Here is a 27,532-nt window from a genome sequence, read left to right on the forward strand (position 1 = left end):
AGAATGACAAAGAGAGACTTTATCTCAAAAAATAAAAATTAAATTTTTGTCTCTGTGTAGTTTTGGCGCCTGTCCTGGATCTCACTCTGTAGACCAGGCTGGCCTCAAACGCACAGAGATCCGCCTGGCTCTGTCTTTCCAGTGCTGGGATTAAAAGCATATGCCACCACCGCCCGGCAAATAAATAAATCTTAAGAAAGAAAGGAAGGGGGCTGGAGAGATGGCTCAGCGGTTAAGGGCACTGGCTGCTCTTCCAGAGGACCTGAGTTCAATTCCCAGCAACCACATGGTGGCTCACAACCATCTGTAATGAGATCTGGCGCCCTCTTTTGGCCAGCAGGCAGAACACTGTACACATAATTAATAAATCTTTAAATTAAAAAAGAAAGGAAGGAAAGAAGGAAGGCAGGCAGACAGCCATGCACATAGCCCTCTAAGGTATTTAGGTGAGGTGGAAGTCACACTTGATGGGACCCTAATCCAACATGTTATATCATACAAGGGACAGATGCAGGGAGACAGACAGACAGACACACACACACACACACACACACACACACACACACACACACACACTAGCATGATGTCCACTGGAGACTCGGGACATGTGGTCACCTTATAGGGTAAAGGGAAACAGACAAAGAAACCCACTGTGGCCCTGAAACCAGAGCCAGTGAAAGAAACACTTTGGCCCTGAACCCAGAACCAAAGAAACACACCCTGACCCTGAAACCAGTGCCCTAGAATCAGAGGCAGTGAAAGAAACACACTCTGGCCCTCAAATTAGAGCCAAAGGCTAAAAAGGGCCAGTGACAGAAACACACTTTGGATCTGAAGCCAGAGCCAAATCTGCGTGATCATCTAAGCAGAAAACCACCAACCAACCAATCCCTGAGCAAAAAAAAAAAAAAAAAAAAAAAAAAAAAAACCCTGAGGCGCAAGATTTAGCCAATCTGGGCTCAAGGACTTAATTCTGACTAATTCCCACCCTGAAAATCTTCCCCCTGGAAAAACTCCACCCCTAAGAAGTCTGTATAAACTGTTCTGTGCCTGTTCAGTGCCCTGTTCTGTGCCCTTTCCCACCCTGGCAGGGGCAACCACTCTCCTGGATTCTTCCCTCCCAATACATCTCTTGAATGGGGTTTGGGTGAGACCTTCTGTCTCAGGAGCAGAGACAGAGCCTGGGTGGAGGGGAGGGGAGCAAGGCTGGCGTTTGGCTGGGGAAACCATCCCCTGGCGCAGCCGAGTTGTTACACCGGAGCAGAACTGTAACGGCTTTGCTAGGGAAACCCTCCCTGCTGGAGGAGAGCTGTTGCATCCGGGAACCTTTCCCTGGAGCAGGCTTGTAAGATGCTAGCTTACTGTGACAGGAGGTATTCTTTGGCTCCTGATTACCAGAATCCCTTTCCATCCAAGCCCCGATGCTTACACACCTGAGTTGCTGGGACAGACACTGCCCAGCCCTCAGGGAAAACCAGCCCTACTGACGGCCACCCTGGACCCTCAGCCTGAATGGTTGCTGACACAGCGCCTCTGCTGTCAAAGCCACAAACCCACGGCTCTCTGCAGTGGTAACATCTCCTTCCACAGGGGTGGAATGGGGAAGGGAGGGGAATGGATAGACGGGGTGATGGACAGGAAGATGGAAAGACAACAGGACATTGTGTTTCCCGGCACGTCCAGATGTTTCTGGAACCACCAAGTTCTGCCCTGGGTCATTCCTGGACTTGGAGGATGATGGGGAGAAAAGGAGGCAGGGTCATGGGTCAGAATCATCAGCCCACGCCTGTTCAGGAGCTGCAGCCCCTGCCCAGCTCAGGAGCCTGTTTATGGCAGAGGCCTGGCTCTGGCTGAGGATGAGGGAGCAGCTGAGCCCTTACTATCCATTTCCAGGTCCGAGTTGTGTTCCCAGCACCCACAGGGCAGCTCATGTCCACCTGTAACTCCAACTCCAGGGGATCTGTCACCCTCTTCTGGCTTCTGTGGGATCTGCACTTATACAGATTTAAAAACAAACAAAAAAACAAAAACAAAAACAAAAAAAAAACCCACAGCCTAGTGGGTGGGTGACCCATATATCACAGGTAATGCTGGTGCAATATCACAGCGTTCTAAAAAGACTGTACAAGGGACTTGGTGAGTAAGGGTCTAATATGCATAAAGAAAAGACGTCTAAATAACCAAGACACAGAGTCTTATACTTTCCCTGGATATTAAGAAAGCTTTTGAAAAGCTGGCTGGGGGCCTGCAGGACAGCTCAGCAGGAAGGGGTGATGTCACCAAGCCTATGGTGACCACTAGAAGCCACATGGTGGAGGGAGAGCTGACCCTCACAAGCCGTCCTCTGATGTCTGTGCACACAGTCCATGGAAGGACCAAACCCTGCAGCCAGGATCCTGCAGCTATACAAGCCCTGCCTGCCTGGGGTCCCCATCAGCAATTCCACACATCCTTGGGCCCAGGTTGCCTGGGGAACTTTCAATGTCACGTACCCTTGATGACCTGAGGGATCAGGACTTCAGGAGACCCATCAGCAGCTCTCATTGGCTGGGGATGGCATGGCGCAGTGAACAGAAGGACAGGCCTGCCAGAGGCAGGTGAATGCACTCACTAAAGACCTCTTACCAGTGACCATATTGCCATTGCTACTTAGCACTCGTTCTGGGTTGTGAGGCCCTACTCAGCGCCTCCAAGTGAGCAATACCAAGGAGCTGGGGACAGAGAAGGACCCAGAACACTGCCACACCCAATAGGAGATGACCTCAATGTAGTGACCTGAGGACTGAGCCCTGGCAATCTGTTCTGGGCTGTGATCACCACAGGATACAGGTGAGGCCACTTGGTAGCACCATGCTTCAGAGAGTAGACTGACCGTACACATGCTGCCCCTCCCTGCTCAGTCCTTCTGAAGTTTCCCCAGAATGTGCTTGGCTCTTACCTTGCCCTGTCCATCCGTCTGGAGCTCAGCTAGTTTCAGGGCGATCTTGGGGTTCTTGCTGCCTGTTGGAAGAAGGCCAGATGAGTACCAGGTTGCCAGAGGCTACCCTGGCCAGGGACTGCATGACCATACCTGTAGGGAGGTGGCACAGCCCTCTCAGGAATAACACAAAGTCCCCAGGGCAGGGATAATCTGGCCCAGGGCCTGGACCACACTCCTAGTGGGATATACGGTGTATTCCTTTGTCATCTGGAGGCTGGACTGGGAATACCACACAGAAGGGACATGGCCCTGCCCTACCTCTGTGCAGTCCAGTAGCTAGAGACTGAAACAGACACATCACCACACAAAGCCAGACCCAGCCCTCGGGAGGCAGTAGCCACAGGCTAGGGAAGTCACCCCCACTTCTAAGAGGTGGGATGTGGCTGGGTTGCTTTCTTAGGATGCTGGGGGCAGATCCTGGATTTCTCTGGAGAACGGTTAGGCCCCAGCACAGGGTAATACGGGGCACGTGACAAACGCTGACACCTTGCCTGAGGCTCAGATTCCACACCTGCTAAGCACAGGGTAAATGTGGATCATCCCACAGATGTTCTGTGGAAAGCCTAGGTCCCATTCACACAGCATCTGGGAAGGCTCACTGTGTGTCTGGAATGGCAGGCAGTCTGTTTCATTTATTTGGTTATTTGGAATAGGGTCTCATGTATTCTAGGCTGGCCCAGAACTTCTACAAAGCTGAGGCTGACCTTGAACTCCCGATCCTCCTGCCTCCAGCTGCAATAACAGGCATGCCCCAGCACACCCAGTTTGTGGTGCTGGGGATGGAGCCTGGGACTCTGCACACCAGGGAATTCTACCCCCACTGACCCTCAGTACAAGTGACTCCACAGAGGCGCAGGTAGTAGGCCTAAGGTTCACACAGGCTAGCCTGGGCTGCTGCTAGCTCAGGCTTCTTACACCTTGAGACACCAAAGAAGCGGGCTCAGCCAGGAGGCCCGTCTCTGGTGGTGCTCCCTCCACTTATTTTTTCCTTTCCTTTCCTTTTCTTTTTTTGTTTTTTGTTTTTGTTGTTGTTTTGTTTTTTGAGACAGGGTCTCTCTGTAGCTTTGGAACCTGTCCTGGACTAGCTCTGTAGACCAGGCTGGTCTCGAACTCACAGAGATCCACCTGCCTCTGCCTCTGCCTCCTGAGTGCTGGGATTAGAGGCGAGCGCCACCACCGCCCGGCAACCTCCACTTTTTTTGACAGGTGTTCGTTATGTAGCCCAGGCTGGCCTGAATTCATGAATCTTCTGCCTCAAAGATACCACTACACTTTAGCATCTTCCATGAGGCTTGTCCCGCATGCCTGTGGCTGTCCTGGGGTGGAGACACCTGAGATGTGGCATCAGGCAGTTGGAAGATGCTGCCACATTCACTTTCTGGATCCACCTGGAGAATCTGTGACCTCTGAGCTCTGTGACCATGAAACCCAACAAAGCCAGGCAGAGGGGACCCCAGAGGGCAGAACTGTGCCAGCTGTGGTGCAGAGGCCTTAGGGCAGCATGTGGCCGTGCCGCTGGCACCCACCTGTCCTGGGATATCGATAAGAATCAGTCTTCCTTTCCTCCAGGGCAGGGGAGGGCACATGGATGACCTCCACCTCAGACTCATCCACTTCTTCATACAGGATACGCAGCGTCTTGAGGCCTTCGGAACCTGGTCGGGGGCAAGGAGCAGGGACTCAGCACCCACCCACACCACATAGGGCCTTGGTACTAAGTGGGGTATAGAGTCAAGCTGGGCCCTGAAACCACATGCTCAAGCTCTCGTCTAAGGCCTTTGAGATGCACCTGCGAGGGAGGTCAGGGGACCCTGGGCCAGTATGACAGGAGTACTCACAGACACACGGGACAATGGAGGGCATGAGGTCTACATCAGAGCCTTAGAAAGCCAGCTCTGTCATACTGCACCCCAGACCAGAGGCTAGTGTGGGGACACACATTTCTGTTGTCTGTGCCATTCAGTGCCACTCAGGGCGATTTTGTCATGTAACCTAAACACACACTCACATGCCCTAGAAGTGCAAAAACACCACAGTGAGGGGCTGGTGGCGTGGTCATATGGAGCCCCGCCTAGAATCCCCCAGTGAGGGGCTGGTGGCGTGGTCAGGGTGGAGCCCCGCCTAGAATCCCCCAGTGAGGGGCTAGGGGCGTGGTCAGGGTGGAGCCCCGCCTAGAATCCCCCAGTGAGGGGCTGGGCGTGTGGTTCTGATGTCTATGGATCACCCAGTGTTCTCCTGTCTCCAGAAATGTGCTTATAGGAATAGCAGGACCCAGGTAAGGCAAGGCCTTTGTCCTCTCCCTGTCCTGTGCAGACCCTGATGTGAGTATTTAATGGGTCCTTAGGTGTTGGTCCTGAGAGCACATGGGCTGATTTAGCGGAGGTGTAAGGCCCTGAGTTGGAGTAGGGTACTGAGAAGTGGGCTGCCTACCTTCCCAAGAGGCGGTGGGGCACCACCAGCACCCGGTGAAGCGGTCAAACTCCTCCTGGATGACAAAGGTGGCCACACCTGCAGACTTGGGGTCGTCCAGGACATTGGCTGAGCCTGGGGGAGGGCACATTGTGAGTGACAGACAGCCTCCTGACAACCACTGTGAGTTAGGAACTCAGCGCCAAACGTGGTGCAGGCTGGACACTGTGCAGCTGGCTTTTAAGGCTGCGTGTCCTGGGTACTGTGCATCACTGCACAGCAGGTAGACACTCTAGAAGATGGGCTGGCAGTACAGTAGGCACTCCCAGAACATGCTGATGCAGCCAGGCGGACTGCCTGTCCCCATTCAGGCCTAAGCCTCACCCTGGTGACAGAAGGTTAGTCGCCGTTCCTCTCCGGTCTCGATGTTGGCCACCCACAGGTCACTGTTGTTGATAAAGGAGAAGAAGGCAGGGTCTGCGGGGCAGATCTTGGGGTCCATACGTGGCCCGGAGCACTGGGTCTTGATCTCCAGGGGCTTCATAGGGGACACCTGGGGACAGGGAGGTTGGGTCAGGGCACTGGCACCATGTCCCCACCCAAGGATGCAGGCTGTGCCTCACCATGAAGCCGTTCTTGCCGCCGTCTCTGCAGTGGAACAGGCTGTTGCTGGCCTGGAAGAGGAAGAGGCCACTCTCACTGTGGAAGTCGTACGAGGTGATCCCGAAGACGCCCAGGCGCTTGCGTTCCCGCAGAAGCTCCTCCTCTCGAGAGTAGACACCATGGTGGGGCGTGGCCTGCGGACACAGAGCGCCTCATGCTGGCTGGCGACCCACCACGTCCCATCGCCCCATCCCGAGCACCTGTGGTGACGTCTGGCCTTGCCCTCAGTTCCCACGCACTCAACTGTGGGTGTCCCTGTGGGGACCTCGCCTACCTCATTCGTAGCCCCTCCTCCTGAGGACGCGCCATCGAAATCTACAGCTCTGCCTACACAACACGCCCAAGGCTTCTCTGACCAAAGCTATCTGGACAGAAGCCTCGGGGCGGAGAGTGAGTCTGTCTGGTCGGGGCAGGGCTGCTATGGCACAGGCTAGCCTGGGATTCGCTACTTGGCAGAGGATAACCCTGACAGGCATGCACCACCATACCCGGCTTCTACAAGATGGAATCCAGGGCTTGCTGTGTGCCGGTTCAGTGCCCCATGCCCTGAGCCTCAGAACTGGGCTGGGGTGTGGCTCAGAGCTAGGGTATGGAGGAAGCGAGTGTGAAAGCCTGGGTTCCATTCCCAGCACTGTGCTATGCGGAAGGATACCCGGGAACTAAGAGGGGCCACCAAACTGGGAGTGAGTGGAAAGATGGGGGCTCGGGCATGCCACTGTGACAGTGTTACTGTTCTCTCCGAGTGGATCCCAGGGCCTCTGCACAGGCTGGGCGAGTCCTTGCCACAAAAGCCACAAAGCGCAGCCACGCCAGGGTGTCTGTCCCCTTCACTGGGCACCTCTGGGCAGGGATAGTAATCATTAGCCAGGCCCTGAGCCAGCTGTCACTTGAAGGTGCAGATACGAGGGGGAAAGGTCTGATAAGTGCCCCGTCAGTCAGAACTCTGTCCCCGATGCCGGGTGCGGCACGGGAGCCTCACCTGGAAGTGGTCCAGCATCTGCTTCCAGGACAGCAGCAGCAGGGCCTCCTTCCGCACCTTCTTGGGGATCTCGGAGTAGAGGAGGGAGTTCTCGCGGCTGCCATATGGCATTCCTGGGGAGGGGTCAGAGAAACCTCAAGATTGGAGGCCCTACCTGAGAAGGTACCAGGCCGTGGCTCCCCGTTTCTAGCTGGAGCCCCCATGTTCATCACTATGTGCATGTGGAAGCCAGAAGTGGACACCAGAAGTCCCTCCTCTCTGCCTTGGATGGACAGGGATCCACCGGCCCCCGCCTCCTGAGTGCCGGGATGACCACTATCTTTTTTGAGACATGGTCTCTCACTGACTCGGCTGGCTGGTCAGTAAGCCCCAGATCTCTTCCTGTCCCCACCTCAGCGGAACAGGAACCAGGGTGACAGGCGCAGTCAGCACACCTGGCTTTGACACGGGCACCGGGGATTTGAACTCAGGTCCTCACGCTTGTGCGGCCAGCGCTTCACCCATGGAGCCCTCGTCCTGGTCCACACTGTCCAGTTTGTTCAGGCTCTCCCCACCCTGAGAGTCAGGCCCTAGTGGCTGCAGCAGCCACTGGAGGTCAGAGAGGGTCAGAGAGCTGAGCTCTCCCACAGTCAGGTGCAGCTCCAGAGCCGTGGTTCTCAACCTGCTGCTGCGACCCTTCGATACAGCTCCTCGTGCTGTGGTGACCCCCAACCGTGAAACTATTTCATTGCTACCTCATAACTGTAATTTTGCTACTGTTATGAATCAAGTAAATATCTGGTTTTTTTGTTTGTTTTGTTTCTCTGTGTAGCTTTGCGCCTTTCCTGGAACTCACTCTGTAGCCCAGGCTGGCCTCGAACTCACAGAGATCTGCCTGCCTCTGCCTCCCGAGTGCTGGGATTACAGGCGTGCGCCACCACCGCCCGGCCCAATGTAAATATCTGGTATGCAGGATTTTTGATATGTGACCCCTGTGTGGGTCCTGACCCACAAGTTGAGAACCACTACTCTAGAAGGTTCCTCTGTATGAGAGAAGCTGGCAAAGACTAAGGACTAAATCGGTCTCAGATGAGAGTAAGGTTAAACCTTCGGGAGAAGGAGGAGAGAGAGAGAGAGAGAGAGAGAGAGAGAGAGAGTGTGTGTGTGTGTGTGTGTGTGTGTGTGTGTGTGTGTGTGTCGGAAGGTCCCACGATGCTCACGGCAGGTGGCTTTCAGGGAGTGAAAGTCTTCCTTCTCTCCTGCTACAGCCACTCCAGCCAGGTGGAACAGGAACAGTTCCAACCCCGCTCTCCTCAGGCCCCGCTCCTGTGGGCGGCACCTGTGAGGACAACTGGACTTGGGCCCTGACTGAAAGACATGAATCACTGAGGGAAGTGTGCAGTGAGCTGGGGACAGGAAACCTCGGGTGTGGCGAGCCCTCTCCATTTCCCTGGGTGGCAGCACCGCGAGGCTCCGAGGCTGGATGGATGTCATAGAAGCTACGAAGCTACCAAACTCTTTGTGGCGGATCACCCAGCACGGCTGGGGCGAACCAGCCGCTCTTACTCCGCAGTCTGGCGATGGCTGCATGTGTGCATGCCCTCTGCGTGCGAGGGTCCTGCAGCCAAGGATAACCAGACTTGTTCTTCCAGACTTCACCTCCCAAGTGCTGGGACGTCAAGTGACAAGTGTGTCCCCACAGATGGGGAAGCTGAGGTCTCAACACAGGGCAACCCCATGGAATGCAGCATTGCTGTTACTGTGACCAGCTCCAGCATGCCTCTACTTCCCCTCTCTGGTCAGGGCTGGCGCTCCTCTGAGCCCAGAACAGTCCAAGAGCACGCAGAGTGCTTGGTAGCCCAGGAATGCGGTGACTTGCAGGACGTGTGATCTCTGCCTCACTCCACCTCTGCAGGTGCCGGGACCGTTTGGTTTTCTGAGACACGGTCACTGTGTAGCCTGGACTGTTCTGGAATCTGCTATGTTGCTCAGACTGCCCTTCAACTCAGAGATCCACCCGCCGATCCTGAGTGGAGGGACTAAAGTTGTGCGCTACTGGACCTCACATCTTTAAGAGTGTGACACAGCCAGTGAGAACAGGGACTTGCCACCAGGACTGATGACCCGGGTCTCAGAACCCATAGGATGTAAGGGAGCAACCAACTCCCACAGGTGTCCTATGACCCCCACACAGACACCGTGGCCTACGACCCCCACACAGATGCCATGGCCTATGATCTCCACACAGATGCAGTGGCCTATGACCCCCACACAGATGCCATGGCCTATGATCTCCACACAGATGCCATGGCCTACGACCCCCTCACAGATGCCATGGCCTATGATCTCCACACAGATGCCATGGCCTACGACCCCCTCACAGATGCCATGGCCTATGATCTCCACACAGATGCCATGGCCTACGACCCCCTCACAGATGCCATGGCCTATGATCTCCACACAGATGCCATGGCCTACAGACCCCCCCCCCACGAGTAATTAAGAAATGGAAGGGGGCTGGGGATTTAGCTCAGTAGTAGAGTGCTTGCCTAGTAAGTGCAAGGCCCTGGGTTCGATCCTCAGCTCCAAAAACAAAACAAAAAACCAAAGAAATGGAGGGAGTGAGACACTCTGAGGTGTGAACTGTCCCTCAGTCCTACTCAAAGGCCCACACTGGGCCTGTGGGGTAGCTGCTCCCCAGCAGTGGCCTGTTATCCTCGGGGCTTCTGAACAGGAAGTCCAAGGCAAGTCTGTGCCAAGGACATCAAAGCCACCACCCTCCACAGCCGATTAACAACCAGTGACACCAACGCTCAGGCTAGTGCATTCCTAGACTGGCCTCCAGTGCTGGCACCACAGCCCCCGAGGCCTGGCCATGACAGCCAGGGTGGAGCTAACTGGTGCCACCCTCACGTTGCCTCAGCCGCCTCACCTAACTTATCGGCACACATCTGCACATGCCCACTTCAACTGGTCACCCTGGCCTGGGCCCACACCCACCTGACTCTAGTCACCAATGTGGCCTTGGCCAGCCTGGCAGGGACCAAACTGGACTACACTGCTCAGTATATCTTGAACCCAAGAGCCAAGAGTCCAGGTCTCTCTAGGCCCTGAGGGGTCCCCACCCCGACAGAGGTGCTGCTGACAACGGAATGGGCTGCCAGCCAGGGCCAGCGGGTCCCCCCGCTCAACAGGGGAGCATCAGCCAGGGACTCCGCCATGCCCCCATCTGATCCTGAGTGACACCTGTCACAAACACACAGTCTGAAGGACTCAGAGGGACCAGGAGGTGATCAGCCAGTGCTGGCAGATAGCAGTTGGTGAGACCACAGGGTTGGCTGGCAAAAAGCAGCCACGTCCAGAGTTCTGGACTCCTCTACGTGTGTTCAGGTCTGACTTCACTACATGTCCATCTGTGGCCCTCCAGTCCCACGAAGACCCCCAGCACCCTGTGCAGAACCCTGAGGACAGTGCACCCCAGCCCAGACGCACACAGACACACACACAGAAGGCACGTGTGAATGGCCACCACCTGCCTAATGTCAGTCTTTCTTCTAGAAACCCTGAGAGCTCAAGAGGCCCCGCCCACCCAGGCTAGAGTCGAGCTAAGCCAATCACATTCCTCCTCCAGAAACCCTGTAAGCTCGAGGCCCTGCCCACCCCAGCCCACATAGTCAAGCCTACAAGGCACAAACTCCCCCCAGAGATCTGGAGAAAGTGGGTTGAGTCACAGAACCAGGGAGGCTATATAGGAGAGGGGACCCTAGGATGACTGTGGCTTGTAATAAGTTTTGGTTTTACTCAATTACTGGGCAAGCCTCAATGAAACATTTCACTATTAGGATAAGAATTTATACTGTATCAAGCTGATGAAAAAAACACAATAAATAAATAAATAAAATATAAATAAATAAAAGATAGATAGTTAGCTGGGTGGTGGTGGTGCACGACTATAATCCCTCAGGAGGCAGAGGCAGGCAGATCTCTGTGAGTTCGAGGCCAGCCTGGTCTACAGAGCTAGTCCAGGACAGGCTCCAAAGCTACAGTGAAACCCTGTCTCAGAAAAAATAAATAAAAATAAATAAAAGAAAGAAAGTGGGTTGAGAATTTGCAACCCTATTCCCAGCACACAGAAGCCAGGGTGAAGGGTTCATGGAACCCAGGCTGAGCCAATCAGATTCCTTCTCCCGGGAACCTGGAGCCAAGGGTCAATTTCCGCAGCTGGTGAGAAGACAGGACATCTGAGGTGCTACCTGGCAGAGGTGGACTGGAGCCAAAGTCATGGTATCATGAGGCTCTAGGTCGCATGTGCCTCATCCTGAAGCTTGGTGGCTTTCTGTCCTGACTCTCTGAGCCATCCCCGGGTTCCTGGTGCCAGGTACACTTTGTGGCTGAGACCTCAGAGGATTCTGTCCTTTCCCGAGGTCCTGGGAGGCTGAGAGGTCCCCAGAGAAAGACAGACAGCTGTGTCCTGGGGCCTGAATTCAAAAGTCACTGTCTTCATTGAGACAGGGCTCTGTCTGTAGCTGTGACTGTATTAATGTTCTCCAGCTACCAGCATCCTCAGAAGACCGAGGTGAAGGGAGAGCTCACACAGACAAGTAAGTCATGTGATCACGGAGGCAGAGCTGGGAGAGATGGGGCCAGAAGCCGATAGACAGATGCTGTACACGTCACAAGCTGGAAGAGGCAGGGAGGTCGTGCCCAGAGCTCCGGGAGGAATACAGTCCGGCTGCCATCTTCCCTTCAGCAGGTGTAGGCTGGAGCTAACTCACCAACGACAGGCCATGCACCCAGTGGGTGGGGCCACCACTGGAAGGTGGGGGCCCAGGACCTCAAGCAGAGGAGGTGGACTTCTGGTGGCCCCAGGGCACCCCCGTCCTCCCGGCTCAGCTCTGGTGAAGACACTTAACAGTGTCTCTGGCCTTGTCCTCCATGGGAGTGTCACCGCACCATGCTGCTGTGACTAACGGCTGCCACACTGTTGCTAGGCAGTCTGGCAACATCTGCTGGCCTGTTCTCAATCACTGCATTTGTAAAAATCCATGTGACTTCCTTCTAAGACAGCTTTGAAGGGGAAGTATGGGGACAGTGGGAAGAGGAAGGCCACCCATTGTCCATCTTGGTTCCTGTCATCCATGTAGGGTCAGCAGCGGGCATGTGTCAGTGTTCATTCCGTCATGCATTTAAATGCTGAGGGCGCAGACATGCACAGACATTGTCGGGGGGACCAAGGCCACCACGACCATCAGCAACAAGACTGGCTTGGAGGGTGACCAGAGTCACCTGTTCTAAAAAGTGTTTCTCAACTGGAAGCGACACCAACCCCCAGGAATCCTAGGCAATGTCTGAGGATGTGCCACCTGGGAGCCCACCACAGAGTGGGCTTGCACAAAGCCTAGGGTACCCACAAGTGGCCCAGCTGGCATCCACAGTACAAGGTACCATACCTCCAGTCAACAGTCAGGAGGCATGCTGTTTGCAAGCAAACACGCCTAACTGATTTCCAGAGGGTTCTTTCTTCCGGCTCTGTATTCCCTTTAGGCCTACTAGGGCAGAGTGTATGTGCTCTGCAGACACTTCCTGTCTATGGCTGGAAGTGGGAGAAGGCACTTCCTGTCCATGAGCTGGGGCTGGGCGCATGTCTGTCTGCAGAAGCTATGGAAAGCCTGAGGGGGTCACACTGGTGATCCAGTGGGAACACAGCCTGCCAACAGCTGGGCAGGGAGCAGGAGCCTCGGGGTCCTGTGGCAGGATGGTGAGCCACGCTCCACTGCTGGACGACGGCACACTACACAGAGATGGTGCCAATCTCTGAGCCTCAGAACCCGTCATAACACATCACCACACAGTGAGCTCCTACTGGAACAGCGTGTGACCCTCCCACAGGGATCTGAGACCCATCCTGTTTACCTAAGAAGTCCTGCCAGCCAGCACCAGGTGCCTGGGAAGTGGCCCAGCTGGGAGCAGTTTCTAGACTCAGAGCCACCTGGCCAACCCTGAACTATCACCTATGTGGCTGACCCTGGAGGTAGACTAACATTGCCTGCCCCAGGCTGGTTGCTTCTGGAGCCTCTGGCACCCCAGGCCTGCCAGCATAGGGCAGAGGGGGCAGGAGCAGCTTACCCAGGTAGTAGAGACGGTGGGAGTGGGGGCCAGACTCATCAGGCTTCTGCACAAACTGGAAGTCGTGGGGGGCCTTGCTGATAATGAGGCCCGATGACTTGCGGCTGCCGTGGATGATGCTGCGCAGGCCGTCCCAAGAGTGCTTCTGCACACAGAAACGTGCTGCTGCCGTGTCATCCATGTCGCCTGCCGCCACCTGCTCAGCTGGGGAGACCCCGCTGGACATCCTTTGGGGCTCCTGGGACGGCAGTGAGAAGCTGTGGAGGGAGACGTGCATGAGAGAGGGTATCTTCCTGACAAGCTGCCCGCATCATGGATGCTTCCAGACAGGTCATTTTGGGTAGCCACCCTGTCACCCAAGTGTCTCTCAAGTTACTGCAACTTGTTCATGCTGTTCTCATGAGAACCAAGGCTCTTCTGAGTTAGGAACTCTACCTGGATCCATACCACTGAAACTCTTCCTGGTTGTCCATGGATTAGTTGGGAGTGGCCCAGGGGTAGAGCCCCACCTAGAATCCCCCCTTCCGTGATGGGGGCGTGGCCAGGGGTGGAGCCCCGCCTAGAATGCCCCAGTGAGGGGCTGGGGGCGTGGTCAGGGTGGAGCCCAGCCTAGAATCCCCAGGGAGGGAATGGGGGCGTGGTCAGGGTGGAGCCCCGCCTAGAATCCCCAGTGAGGGGCTGGGGGCGTGGTCAGGGTGGAGCCCTGCCTAGAATCCCCCAGGGAGGGAATGGGGGCGTGGCTCAGTGGTAGATGCTAGCTAGACTAACAGGAACTCAGGGCTCTTAGAAGCACAACAAAAATCCAGTGTTTTCTGGTGTTCAAGGACCCACTCCTACACCTTCCAGACTTTTGAACACCCTCCTCTTCATAACTGTGTCTTAGAGAAACCAGTCTTTACTCAGATCCTCAAATAGGGCAACCTCATTGCATCTGCCCCAGGTACATGTCATCCTTTCTGAGATGTCGTTTTTTCATCTTAGGTTGACTAACTTTTTGTTTTGTTTTGTTTTGTTGTTTTTCTACACAGGGTTTCTCTGTGTCACAGTCACAGCTGTCCTGGAACTCGCTCTGTAGCCCAGGCTGGCCTCGAACTCACAGAGATCCACGTACCTCTGCCTCCCAAGTGCTGGGATTAAAGGCGTGCGCCACCACCGCCCAGCAGGTTGACTAATTTCTAAACTAATTCAGCTAAGTATGAAACAGGTCCTTAGGACACTCCTTGTGCCGTCCGTCTGGAGAGGGCTGCCACGGTCCTTCCCTCCCCACAGGGCTGTCCTCCCCTCAAGGACTTTGCACCGTAGTCACTTGATGAGTGCCTGTCCCAGCCATACCCCTCCTCGGCTGTGGGACCCAGCACCCCACGGGCATCACTGGCAATGAACAAAGACTTCAGGCTTCCAGAAGAAAAACCAGCCCTGTCACTGTGCACAGGGGATGCCTGCAGGGGCCTTCACACAGACATCCTGCAGGTGAGAATCCTTCAGGCCACCCTCTTGCCCATGCTGGAACTGGCCACCTCCCAGCAGCTCCCTCCCCCTCACAGCCACTGGACTCAGCCTCTGTCTGAGCAGACCTGGACCAACCAGGCAAATATTTGCTTTAAAGAAATCTAAACAGCACCCAGGCACAGTGACCCAGTTCTGGCTGTGCCAGAGTGGCTGAGGGGAGCTCCAGGGGCTCCTGTGACGGTGCCTCCCCGGCATCTCAGCAGAGGCAGGAAGCGGGAACCGAAAAGTACCACTACACAAGGCTCAGGTCTGTGGGAGCGCGAGGGTGCAGGGGCCCGTGCACAGCTGGGCCAGACCTTCAGAGCTGCCTAACTCCTCATCAACAGGAGACCACAGTGGCTGGGCTGGCCACACCTTTAACCCTAGCAGAAGAAGGCAGACCTCTGAGTCCCAGGCCAGCCTGGGCGGCACAGGGAGATCCTCTCTCAAAGAGACTCACAGAGCCTCGCGCAGTGGTGGTGGCACACATCTGTGACCCCAGTGCTCAGAAGGCCAAGGCAGGAAGATGGCAAGTTCCATCCAGGTCACAGAGTGACACTGCCTCAAAATCCAAACCAGAAAAAAGTGTGCAAGATGTCTCAGTGAGTATTTGTGACCTGACTTCCTCCCCAGAACCACATAAAAGTGGGAAGAGAGGAACGACTCCACAAAAGGACCTCCAGAGCTTCCTCAGGACGTCCAAACCCACACATGCACTCACAGACAATAATAAATGAGAGGAAAAAACCAATCAGAGAAAAGGCTCCCACGGGGGACAGGAGCGAGGCCCCAGGCTGCTTTGAAAGTACAGGAAGGAAGCAATCCCGTCACTGTGAGTCAGGCCTGTCAACACCATTTCACTCAGACTCATAGGAGCCCATTGTACAGGTAGGGAAACTGAGGCCAGGGGCAGAGCCAGGGGATAGGAGCTCCTGATCCCAGGCTCCTCTGCCACACTGTGACCAGCTTCTGCTTGGGAAGTCTCTGAAAGGCGAGTCTGGCAGATACTGAGCAGGATGGGGTGGATCCTCCCCGGAAGCAGGCGCAGGCTCACCCCCTCACCCCCACTCCCATCCCCCACCCCGGCTCAGTATTCTTGGCAGGGAGACACAAGAAGCTGAACGTTCTCCCTCTCCCAGAAGGCACTGCCATGGAAGTTGCTCATGAGATGCTCTGAGTGCAGACCAACGCCACAGATGTCTCCAAGGTTCTAACTCAAACATCCCAGAGGAAACCAGGGGCTCCCAGAGCTGCAATTCATTCTCAGGGAAGTTGGAAGCCAAGGGTAGTGACAAGCAGAGGCTGCCGGCAGCAAGCCAGAAATCTGAGCCAGGGGAATGCCACTGACTGGCTCCAGTACCTCCAGACTGGGCCAGCCCAGTTCAAGCCTTGTTCAAGCAGGAAACACAAATTGTGACCTGTGGGTTCCCAGAAGGGGACCCTTCGGGCCCTGTTAGAGTCCCATCAGACCTGTACCGAGAGGACCTAGGAGGACCTCTTGCCTTGAGTCACCGCAGAGGGTCCAGGTTGCAGAGATCCACTCCAGGAGACACGACATGAAATAAGACATCTGGAGCTTTGGGTGTGTCTTAGAACCTTTCAGCGGGCACTCCAGCAGGGCTGAGGCCCAGAGCTACCGCCTGACAGCGCCTCTTGCCTCTCTGCTGTCCCAATGAAAAATGGGGACCCAGAGAGGGGCTGGGGAGTAAACACGTGACGGCCTCCACCTGCACCAACCTGCCCCGCAGATCCCACTCAAGAGTTTACACAGCTGGGGACCAAGTCGATGCCAAGCCACTTAACCCAGCCACCTACGCTCTCTTTCCCGCCCATCGGCATGCCGCTTTCACAGCCTGTAAAGCCACCAGCGAACAAGATCTAAAACTTGGGACCATGGTCAAGGCCACTGGAGTTCTGACGGCTTACTTCCCAGGGGTGTCCGACTTGCTGCCTTAGACCTCAGAGGGGGCTTGTGGGAGGGAAGAGGGCTGAGGTACAGAAGAAAGAGGCTGCCAATATGGGGAGTTCAGGTGGGGAGACACGACAGTGTGGAAGGGGGTGATCTGCAGATGCCTCACAGTAGAAGGTGAGAGACACAGAACCTGTGTCCAGCCCGAGCTGTCCTGGCTGACACCCAGTGCTTTGGCATTCAAGGCCTTCCAGAGGAGATCTTGAGCTTGGACTTAAATTCAGCAATGAGACTTGGGGACCATAGGTGCAGGGACCTTGTATCTGGGAGGCCCTGCTCTAGACACCCTTACTGGCTCCCTCTGCCAACTAATTAGAAAGTGGGGGCTGGGCTGGACCAGTGGAGGGGTCTCGGGCCTCTGCCTCCAGTGATGGGCCACACAAGGCACAAGGATTCACCCAGGTCCCTGCTGCACACACTTGATGTGTGCTATCACCTGGGGCCACTTCTGAGGTCACATTTATGGAGGGGACTAGAAAATGAATTCAGAGAAGCTAGATGATTTGTGCTGTGTCACCCAGGGAGGAAGGCACATTTTTTGGACTCCACAGTTAACCACCCATGAGCAAGGGTTCTCACACTTGATAGGTCTGTCCCAGCAGACCTGTGTCCAGGTCTGGGAACACCTGGAATAAATTAGGGCACAAGATACTGTTAGCAAGAAAGGAGAGGGAGGAGGGAGAAGATAGAAAGACAGAGAAAGAATGAAGAATAAGAATGAGGAGGCCGGGCAGTGGTGGCACACGCCTGTAATCCCAGCACTCGGGAGGCAGAGCCAGGTGAATCTCTGTGAGTTCGAGGCCAGCCTGGTCTATAGAGCGAGACCTAGGACAGACCCCAAAAGCTACACAGAGAAACCCTGTCTTGAAAAACAAAACGAAACAAAAAAGAAGAATGAGGAAATGGAGGAGGAGGAGGAGGAGATGGAAGAAATGAAGGAAAAGGAAGAATGGAGTCCCAAGTCACCGTGCAGCACCCTGGAGTGACAGGTGCACAACCCAGAGCAACCTAGTCTAGGGCCATCCCTACCTCAGACACCAGCAGAGGGGGAGCAGGAACAAGGAGTTGCTGAACCGCCTGACCGTCAGGGCTCCACCCCTACCCCGCCCCCACATCCCTCACCACCTCCTCCTTCCTCCTGATCCAGATGCAGCTTGACCTTTGATACTGACCCACTGACTGGCAGTGGGGACCCCAGTGTGGGGCTGCGATGCCCTGGATATCAGGGATGCCCGTGCCAAGTGCCTAACTGGGTCCAAAGCAACCTGCATCTCTTGTAGGGTGGGTTTCTGGGGTTCAGAAGCCCCTGAGCACCCTCCTGCCTCCAAGGTACCTCAGCACCCAAGGCCAGCACCACGGGCACTTCTTAACTTCACCCCAAACCGAGCCCAAATACATCTTTTCCTGTTTGTATCCACATCTTCTGTGTATGGGGGGGGGGACTGATCTCACAGAGCAAGTGGGCTCTGCTGTACCTTCTCCCCTAAAACAGGACCCCCAGCTCCTAGTCCAGGGAACTGTGGGAACAGAATGTAAGCCTCAGTCTGTCTCTTCTTTCAGCTGCTCACCCCACATGACAGCTGCCTAGGAAAACTCACTTGGAGGACCCCTTGCTCTCAAGGCAGGTGACTATCACCTGGGGACCCCAGGAGATGTCTGGGGACACATGTGGCTGCCCTGACCAGGAGAACTTGGTCAGGACTAGGTGGGGGGCTGAGAGCTGTTCACTACGTCACAGAGAGCAGCCCATTCCAATGTCCCTGAGGGACTGACAGTTCCCTCTAGATTGCTGTCCCCGTCCTCACCCAGCTGCGGCCACTCTTCTCAGAAGAGCCTGACAGCCTTCAAATGTCTGATGCCACTGGACACAGAATAGAAGTTTTGCCAGTGTTCCCTGTCCAGTGCTGAAAAGCAGGAGTCCCATGTCAGAGGAAGAAGGGTTCAAACCCCAGCCTACCCACATCTGTGCTGTGCGACCCTGGAGAAACCGCAAACCTCTCTGGGCCTCAGCCTTCCAAAGTTATAAACTGGGGCTATGGTGAGGATTAATGGGGATCCACACACAGAACATTTTCATAATAACAGCTGTCAGATGAATGAGCCACTTTAAAAAAGCTACCACAGTGATGGATGCCCAAGGGCTGGGTACTGTGTCTGATGGGCTAGGGAGGGGTGGCCACGCCTCTCCCAAACCCAGCCTACTCACCACTCTCCCTTTGTCCCCCTGGGGCACCGCGGAGGGCAACAGGAGAGAGGAATGTGGGGACACTGCAGCAGCAGCCATGGCCCTGGGTCACTGACCCCAGAGCCACACACAAAGCCACATCCTGTCAACCTCTGCATTCCAGAGCAAGCAGACTCAGAATGTCCCAGCCCACCCCACCCCACCCCAGAGCCTGCCTTACTGCTCAATCCCACGTAACTGACCTTCTAAAGGGTCCAAGGAGTTTCCATGGCAGCTGCAGGCGAGGAGCACGGACCTTGACAGAACAAATGTGGTGTTAAGGTGGGCAGATGGGGAGGGTTGGCGAGAATGGAGGGATTGGTGAAGATGGGGGCTGGCGAGGATGAGGGGCTGGCGAAGATGGAGCAGTTGGTGAGGATTGGGAGGCCAGTGAGGATGGAGGGGCCGGTGAGGATGGAGATGCTGGTGAAGTGCTTAGCTTCTCACTCACTTTCCATGCGGGCGGGAGTCTCCGCCTGTGGGGTCTAACCCTATCTACCTGGTTAGACTCTAACTGAGCCTCCCAGCCCCTCGGGGCTGCCAGCATGCCCTGAGTTGCACTTGGAAGAGACGAGTCTCTCAGTGCCCGGTCTCCCCAGGACCCAGCTGGGAACTGGCGACTGTGGTCCACACCTCCTGGGCAACAGTCCCAGCTCCTCGAAAGCAGGTTGGTGACTGCCCAGGGGACTCCCAAGGGAGCCCGGGTGGGAGGCAGCAAGAGGGCCACTGGGATGGAAGGCTGGACTATAGCGTGGATGGGGAGGGGATGGGGAGGAGATGGGGCGGGCCTAAGGCCTGGACCCTGAGGGTGGGGCTGAAGATGCAGGAATTGAAGCTGGAAGCTGAGGACTGGGGTTTCAAGCTAATGGGGGGGGGGGGGAGACAGAGGATATAACTTGAGTCTGGGAGGGTATCAAGCTCGGCGTGGGACAATGTGGAAAGTGAGGCAGAGGATAGAGCTGAGTAAGGGACTAGACTTGGGGAGAATCAAGCTGGGGGGGGAGGGTGTTACCAGGCTTGGAGGAATCAAGCTGGTAGGGTCATTTGGAGAGGTTCATGCTGGGGGTATCAAGCTTTGGGGAATCAGGCTTGAGAGGAGGGTCAGCCAGGAGTATTAGGCCTTGCGGGAACAAGTTATGGGGATCAGGCTGAAGGATCAAGCTGGGAGGAGAATCAGGTTTGGAAGGGATCAGGCTTGCGGGGACCCGACTTGGGGAGATCAAGATGGGAGAGGATGAGGCTGGAGGGGATCAGGCTGCGGGAGTGGGGGGATGAAGCCAGGAGGGAGAGTTTGGCGGAGACGAGGCTGGCGGAGGCTTGCGGAGGCTGCGCGGACGCCGGGCTGAGCCGCGCTCTGCGATGAAGCTGGCGGCGGCGTCTCCGCAGCGGTGCGGCAGCAGCTCCTGGGCGCGGCCCGGAACGGGCGAAGCGCGGCGACCGGGGCGGCGGGGACGACGAGGACAGGGCGCGCGGCGCCGAGGCGGGCGGACGGCGCCGGCCGGGGCGGGAGGCGGCGAGCCGGGGCCGAGCGCTGCTCACCGGGGCGCGGCGCGGAGCACGAGCTGGGCAAGGGGTCCCCGGGGCCGGCGGCGCCTCACGCGCGACGCTCCATGCCCCGGACGAGGGCCCGGAAGTGGAGGGCGCGGGGGGACAGCGAAGGCGGCGGACACCGGGGACCCGCCGGCTGTGCCTCCTTTGACCCGGAAGTTGAGCGGCTGGAGCAGCGGATTCTGATTGGATGACGTCAGGACGGAACCAAGATCCGTGGAGTTTTAGGGGGCAACGCGCGGGCCCGTGCCGGGCGGAAGGCGAGGCCGGCGGCGCCGCGCTGCCCCGGAGAGGCTTGGGGGTGGGACACGCCTGCTCCGGCTCCCGTCGGCCAAGCGGACCCTGCGATGACCTACTCAACAGACAGGAGAGGGAAAGGGAAACTGAGGCGGTTCAGTGGCTCTGCCTTCCAAGCAGTTGGCCCTCGTTCGAGACCCGGCCAACGCATCTGTTAAGATGTCTGTTTTCAACTTACCTTTTCATTTCCTTGAAAATCTACTTTCAGAATTTCATTAGACAAAACAACCCTAGCAGGAAGCTAGCCGGGGTTGCTCATGCCAGCCATACCAGCCCTCAGGAAGCTGAGGCAGGAGGACTGCCAGGAGTTCCACGCTAGCGAAGTGATAGCGTGTCTCAAAAACAAGAACCTTAAAATAAAAATACGGGGGGCTGGGGATTTAGCTCAGTGGTAGCGCGCTTGCTAAAGCCCTGGGTTCGGTCCTCAGCTTTGGCAAAAAAAATAAATTAAATTAATAATAATAATAATAATAATAATAAAAAGAGAGGAACAAAAATACGGAGCCAGAATTGTGACTGTGGGAGACTGGGTTAATTCTGATTGGGCGGTCAAGATGGTTCAGCTGATGAAGGCGACTGCCCCTAAGCCTCACTACCTTTGTTCGCTTCCTGGTCCCCACATGATAGCGAGAATGGACTTTTACCTCCATGCCGGGTGCTATGACACGATACAAAATAATTAAAAAGTCACACCCATACACAAAGTAGTCAACATAAGCCCTATTTTAAAGTAACATTCTAATCGAGTTGGCTCCGAAATAACTCCAAAGGAACATGCCATCAGATACATCACCACGGCTTTTGTAGCAACTGCTGGCTTATTTATGCCCATCGCTCCAAACTGGGGGGAATTTGGCACCCACGGCTCCCACTGGGGGCAAGCACTCTGCCCCTGAGCTACATCCCCAGCATCCAACTTTACGCCTCTATTTCTATCTTATTTCTCGTCATTTTTGAGACAGCCCTGGCCAGCCTGGAACTCTCGGCATACATCAGGCTGGCTTTGAACTCCTAGAGATCTGCCTGCTTTTACCTAGACCCACCCTCCAACCCCCGTTTTACTTTTTGTCCATGTGTGCCCGAGTGAGTCCGCACCACCTGAGTGTGCTGAAGAGGGCGATGGGGCCCCTGGAGTTACGGCCATATGAGTGCTGGGAACTGAACTCCCTCCTCGCTGAGCAGTCCTCCCTCCTGTGCCTAAAGAGCTTTTGTAAATAAAGTCACAGGCCCAGAGTTGTCATAACTGGGTTACTGGGGAAGGGCAGCCATTGTTTGGTGAGTATCCCCTATGTTATTGGCGCGCGCGCGCACACACACACCGTCTTGTTGATACTTAGCTTCCTGGATAGCTAACTAGTTGCCTGGACATCCTGAGGGTTACATTTTGAACAAGATGTTGCAACCCGCTTCCCTTTCCAGGAACCCTCCCCAGAGACACCATTTGTTACACAATTGCAGGACATGGCTCAGGGTCTAGAGGCTCTCCCACCTCTTCCCCAGGCTCGGCCATCTGCTCCTCTCTCCTGTCCCAGGACGGAGTCCCCTTCCCTTTCACACACAGCTTAGGAATCTCATCCTCATTTTGGGCAGGGTCTCATGTAGTCCAGGTTAGCCCAGAGTTCACCATCTAGCCAAAGTTTCTCTTGAACTTCTGCCTCCACCTCCCCAGTGCTGGGCTGACAGGTCCGCACCACCATGTGGGGTTAATGCAGAGCTGGGGACAGAGCCCAGGGGCCTGGTGCATGCTGGGTCAGCGCTGACTGCAAGCCCCAGCCTCTGCTTGAACTTCAAAATGAAAGTGTGATGAGGAATGGAGGAGGGGCTCTCTGCGGTCAGGGGTCAGCTCTAGCCCGGAGAGGTGCAGGCAGGGAGATCAGAAACTGATCTTGGCGTAGCCGTGCACTACTGACGACAGAGAGGAGCAGTCTGTGCCTCTATGTCTGGGACTGGAGGAGGGTGAAAATTTGACTCAGGCAATATGAGCGTCAGCCATCCCCCAGCTGGCAACACTGGGGCCTGAAATCCTTCAGGTCTCTGGTCCCACGCCCCAGTGGGGAGTCGGGGGCGTACCTTACACAGGGGGCTTCCAGGAGGCCAGGCTCAGGGAGAGCTGGCTGGACTCCCAACTTGCATTAAGAACACCCTAAATTGAAAGCAGGGTAGAAGCGGGGGAGGGGAAGTACCTGGAGTAGCCTTAGAGATAGGGAACTGGGAAGCGGTGGGGAGGGGCGCAGGTAGAGATGTGGGAATAGGCAATAGGTTGCCAGCTGGGACCTCCAAGTCTTGGATCCACTCTGGGGAGCCTCAAATTCAGAAAGCGGGTTGATTAGGAAAAGGAGCACCCCTCGAACCCAGGAGCACGTGGGCCCTACGGGAGAACGCACAGTGGGACCCCCAGGAAAGCCACAATCACCCTCACTGTCCCATCAGCCCTTCCCTGGCTCTAGCCTAGGTGGATGGGGTGAGGGGCAGGCCTGGCGTGAGGGGAGCCCCGCCCCATCCCTGCGCCCTCCTCTCCGCCTCTTCAGCCGCCCTCCTCCTGTTCCCAGAGCCCGCACCTGGGCTATGTCCAGCACCGGGCTGGAGCCCGGGCAAAGCAAACCTTCCCACCAAGGCCGGCCATCGGCCATCGGGGATGAAAGGGAGCGGCGGAGGAGGGAGGGAGGGAAGGAGAGAGGGAGAGGTCTTTTTTGTTGATTTTAAATTTTATTTATCACGGAGGGAATGTGCATGTGGAGGTTAGAGGACAACCTGAAGGAGTCTGGTCTCCCTGCCTTCAGGTGGATCCAGGAGTAGAACCCAGGTAGTCGGCTTGCTTGGAAACACCTCTAGCCCCCTGCTTCCCTTTTTCTTTTCTTCCTTCCTTCCTTCTTTTCTTTTTTCTCTTTTTTCAAGACAGGATCTTACATAGCCTCAGCTTCCTGAGTGTCAGTGTGCAAGCTACCACACCCGACTTAACTTTAAAGTTTTAAGCCCCCAGATATGGCATACCACCGGAATTCCCTGCACAAAAAAGTCTAAAGTTTAGGCCCTAATCCCTCTATTTTTTAATTTATTATTATTGTTGTTGTTGTTTGTTTGTTTTTTGAGACAGGGTTTCTCTGTGTAGCTTTGCGCCTTTCCTGGAACTCGCTTGGTAGACCAGGCTGGCCCTCGAACTCACAGAGATCCGCCTGGCTCTGCCTCCCGAGTGCTGGGATTAAAAGGCGTGCACCACCACCGCCCAGCTTGTTTTCTGTTTTGTTTTCTTTGTCAACTTGCCACATACAGAGTCATATGGGAAGAAGGAACTTCAATTGAGAAAACACCCATCAGATTGTCCTATGGAGCATTTTCTTGATTGATGGGGAGACCCAGCCCACTGTGGGTGGGGCCATCCCTGGGCTGCTGGTCCTGGGTTCTGTAAGAAAGCAGGCTGAGCAAGCCATGGGGAGCAAGCCAGTAAACAGCATCCTCCATGGCCTGGGCATCAGCTCCTGCCTCCAGGTTCCTGCCCTGTGGAGTTCCTGTCCTGACTTTTTCCAATGATAGTGTGTGGCCTGAGAGTTATAAGCTGAAATAAACCCTTCCTTCCCCAAGCTGCTTTTGGCCATGGTGTTTATTACAACAACAGAGAGTTAACCAGGACCCTTTTCTCTCTACAGTGAATGCACATCTGTCATCCCATCACTCAAGAGGTTGAGGCAGGAGACTGGCTGTGAGTTATAGGCCAGCCTGGGCCACAAATAAAACAAAACACCAACTCTTCCAAGAAAAATGTGGTCAATGGGGCCATGCAAGCGCCCCCACCCCAGCCCAGAGCCTCAAAGCTTGTATGGGGACCACAGCTGCTGGCCCCGCCCCTCTTTTGCTGGTTCCTCCCCCGCTCCCTCCCCTTCCTCATCTCTCCTATTGCAGCTTGAATCCCCTTATCCTGGGGACCGAGCAGGACCAGAGCCCATAGAGGACACAGGACCCAGACAGGGAAAAAGAAGGGGGAAGGAGGTGGGATGGGAGGCATGGGAGAGGGGAGAGGCAGGGACAGGGCAAGCAGAAGGAAGGCAATGGAGAGAAATATCTAGGGAGAGCTATGGGGTCTGTCGGGTCAGCGAGGCTGAGGCTGAGACTGCAGCTCTGTGGTAGATTGCTCGCCTGGCAGGCATGGAGCCCTGGGTTCCGGACCACCCGATCACCTCCACACCCTGACCTCATTAAACTCCCAAGGCAGTGTAAAGACATGGAGGCGGGAACAAGACCAGAGAGACCTCGACCATGACACTGTGTTGCTTGCACACGCAGCGAGGAGCAGCCTCTCTCCCACAGGAAATGCTGCGACCCTTTATAGGGACTGTGAGGGGCTTGGGAATGAGGGGTTGGTCCTAGAGACTTGTCCTAGCCTCAGGGGACTATGCAAATCTGCAGCCTCTCTTTCCTGGAATTGTTTCTCCAGGAAGTAGGCTATCTTGGAAGACAGTCTGTCTCAGCAGACATTGTCTGTGCTGACCCATAAGGCTGAGCAGCATCGGCTGGAATCTCACAACCTCAGGACTCCAATACTCCCTCCCCAAGTCCTCACAATAACTTCTCTAGTCCACGTCAGCCCTTCACTACTGAGACCGACATGAGGGGCTGGTGAGATGGTTTGGTAGGAAAGGTGCTTGCCACCAAGCCTGAGGACTTGAGTGCAGACCCCTGGTACCCACGTAAAATCTGGGCATGGTGCTCATGTGTGTATGTCTGACCCCAGTACTGGGGAGCTGGAGACAGGAGGGGCCCTGGGGTTCCCTCAGTGTCCATCAGCTGAGCTGCAGATCCAGGAGCTGCCCAGTACCAGGTAGAGCGGGGTGTGGTGGTCACATGGTTAGCCCAAGCACCATGGAGGCGGGAGGATCCCTGTGAGTTCCAGATCTGCCTGGGCTACACAGTGAGACTCCAAATCAACAACAACAAAAAGAAGAAGGGGGGGGAGGGGGAGGAGAAGGAGGGGGAGGAGGGGGGAGGGGGAGGAGGGGATGGGGAGGAGGAGGGGGAGGAAGAGGAAGAGGGCAGGAAAGCAATAGAGGCAAATGCTGAGTTTTTTCTGGTAGAACTTGAGAGTGGAGCCTGGCATCCAGGGAGTGGTGGTGCACACCTTTAATCCTAGCACTCTAGAAACAGAGGCAGGCAGATCTCTGTTCTGCAGCCTGGTCTACATAGTGAGTTCCAGGACAGCCAGGGCCACAGAGAGAAACCCTGTCTCGGAAAAAACAAACAAACAAACAAAACAAACAAAAAGGAGTAGAGCCCGGGCTAGGCTGGCAAGGAGAGGGGAGGGACGGGGGGGGGGGGGGGGGAGATGGGGGGGAGACTGGGGGGAGACTGGGGGAGACGGGCTCTGCCCAGGATTGCTGCGCGCGCGCGCGCGCGCTCACACACACACACACACACACACACACACACACACACACACAGCTCAGAGAGGCCAAGGAGGAGCCAGTAAGGAGTGGGGACCATGGTAGTCAGCCTCCAGTAATTCAAGAGCCATCTGAGGACCAGCAAGATGGCTCAGTGGGTAAGGGGGCTTGCCACTAAGCCTGGTGACCTGAGTTTAACCCCTGGAGCCTACATGGTAGACAGAGAGAACAACGCTTGCAAGTTGTCCCCTGACCTCCACATGTGTACCACGGCACACACACAACAAATAAGTAAAATGTAAAATAAAATTTAAAAAACCAGGAACGATGGACCTCGGAGAATCCACTGATAAAGAGGGAGGTTTGAGCTGAAGCCCAGTGCCCAGTGGGTAGAGCACTCACCCAGCGAGCACAAAGCCCTGAGTCACATCACCGGGACCACGGAAACAACGGCATGGGGTGGACACCTGTCATACCAGCACTCAGCAGACTGAGGCAGGAGGATCAGCAGCGGGCATAGTGAACTGAGGCCAGCCTGGGCTCCATGGGACCCTCTTCTCTCTCCTCTCTCTATTCCGAGTCTCCATCTTCCTCCTCTCCAGCTGTTTCTCTTTGTTTCTCCGTCTGTCTTTCTGTCTCTCTACCTCCATCTCTCTCTTCCCCTCCCCCTACTCACCTTTCTCTCCATCTCCACTCCAGCCTCACAACCCCGTCGACTCGTCCCCTCCTGGCCTCCATACATCTGCCTCTCTGTTCATCTCCCATTTTCACCCCCCATGAACCCTGAGTCTGCAGAGCCCCCCCTTACAGCAGCAACAGGTGTTCAGACAACCAGACACCAAGGGGATTAGCCGCCCTCCCCGTCTCTCACCCCACACTGGTTCTGTTACAGACATCAGGCACCTGATTAACTGTCCTCACATCCACCTGTGAAGCCCCCTTCAGGGTCAACAGAGGGCCACAGGCCTGCCGGTGACGGTGTCCCTGCACCTGTTGAGCTGGGTCTCTGTCCCCTGCTGCCTGGCTAGAGCCTCCACCCACACCTGCAGGGTCGGGGACACAGTTCATATAGCGGTCTTCTTCTTTGTAATTAAAAAACTTACATTTATTTATTTTATGTATGGATGTATGGGTGCATGAACTCCTGGGGAGGTCAGATGTCAACAAGTGAGAGAGTGAGAGTCTGTTCCCTCCATCCGCTGTGTGGATCCAGGGGATTGAAGCAGGGTCATCAGACTTAGGGGCAATCGCCTTTTCCTGCTCAGACTTTTTGCTGGCGCCTTGGCAGCACTGCGGTAAGCTGGCTAACATGTCCATCTGCCAGGCTTTTTCTGGATGCGTGAGCCATGTGTGCATTGTCCTCATCACCAGATTTTTAAGTTTTTATTTTTAATTTAATTTATTTTGAGACCGGTTCTCAATTGCACAGCCTTGGCTGGCCTGCAACTTATTAAGTAGACCAGGCAGTCCTGGAACTCACAGAGATCCGCCTGCCTCT

The 27,532-nt window shown here is 55.5% G+C and overlaps 1 protein-coding gene across 3 annotated transcripts in view; it reads right to left on the minus strand.

Annotated features, from left to right (window-relative positions):
• The window catches only part of Dpp9 (dipeptidyl peptidase 9), a 32,213-nt gene extending 11,684 nt beyond the window's left edge, over positions 1-20,529 (minus strand). For 2 of the 3 annotated variants that reach the window (XM_036170807.1, XM_036170809.1), the window contains exons 1-9: positions 19,269-20,270; positions 19,021-19,073; positions 13,137-13,393; positions 7,032-7,144; positions 6,013-6,186; positions 5,774-5,942; positions 5,411-5,524; positions 4,507-4,635; positions 2,939-3,000 (exon numbers count right to left, since the gene is read on the minus strand). In XM_036170807.1, coding sequence (XP_036026700.1) covers positions 2,939-3,000; positions 4,507-4,635; positions 5,411-5,524; positions 5,774-5,942; positions 6,013-6,186; positions 7,032-7,144; positions 13,137-13,393; positions 19,021-19,073; positions 19,269-19,364 — 1,167 coding nt within the window. In that variant the 5' untranslated portion in view covers positions 19,365-20,270. Of the gene's footprint in view, positions 1-2,938; positions 3,001-4,506; positions 4,636-5,410; positions 5,525-5,773; positions 5,943-6,012; positions 6,187-7,031; positions 7,145-13,136; positions 13,394-19,020; positions 19,074-19,268; positions 20,271-20,356 lie in introns of those variants that run through there. The other variant, XM_036170808.1, reaches the window with a different exon arrangement.
• Between the last annotated feature and the right edge of the window lie 7,003 nt (positions 20,530-27,532).

The sequence above is a fragment of the Onychomys torridus genome, chromosome 21 (genome assembly GCF_903995425.1).
Source record: "Onychomys torridus chromosome 21, mOncTor1.1, whole genome shotgun sequence".
NCBI classification, from domain to species: Eukaryota; Metazoa; Chordata; class Mammalia; order Rodentia; family Cricetidae; genus Onychomys; species Onychomys torridus.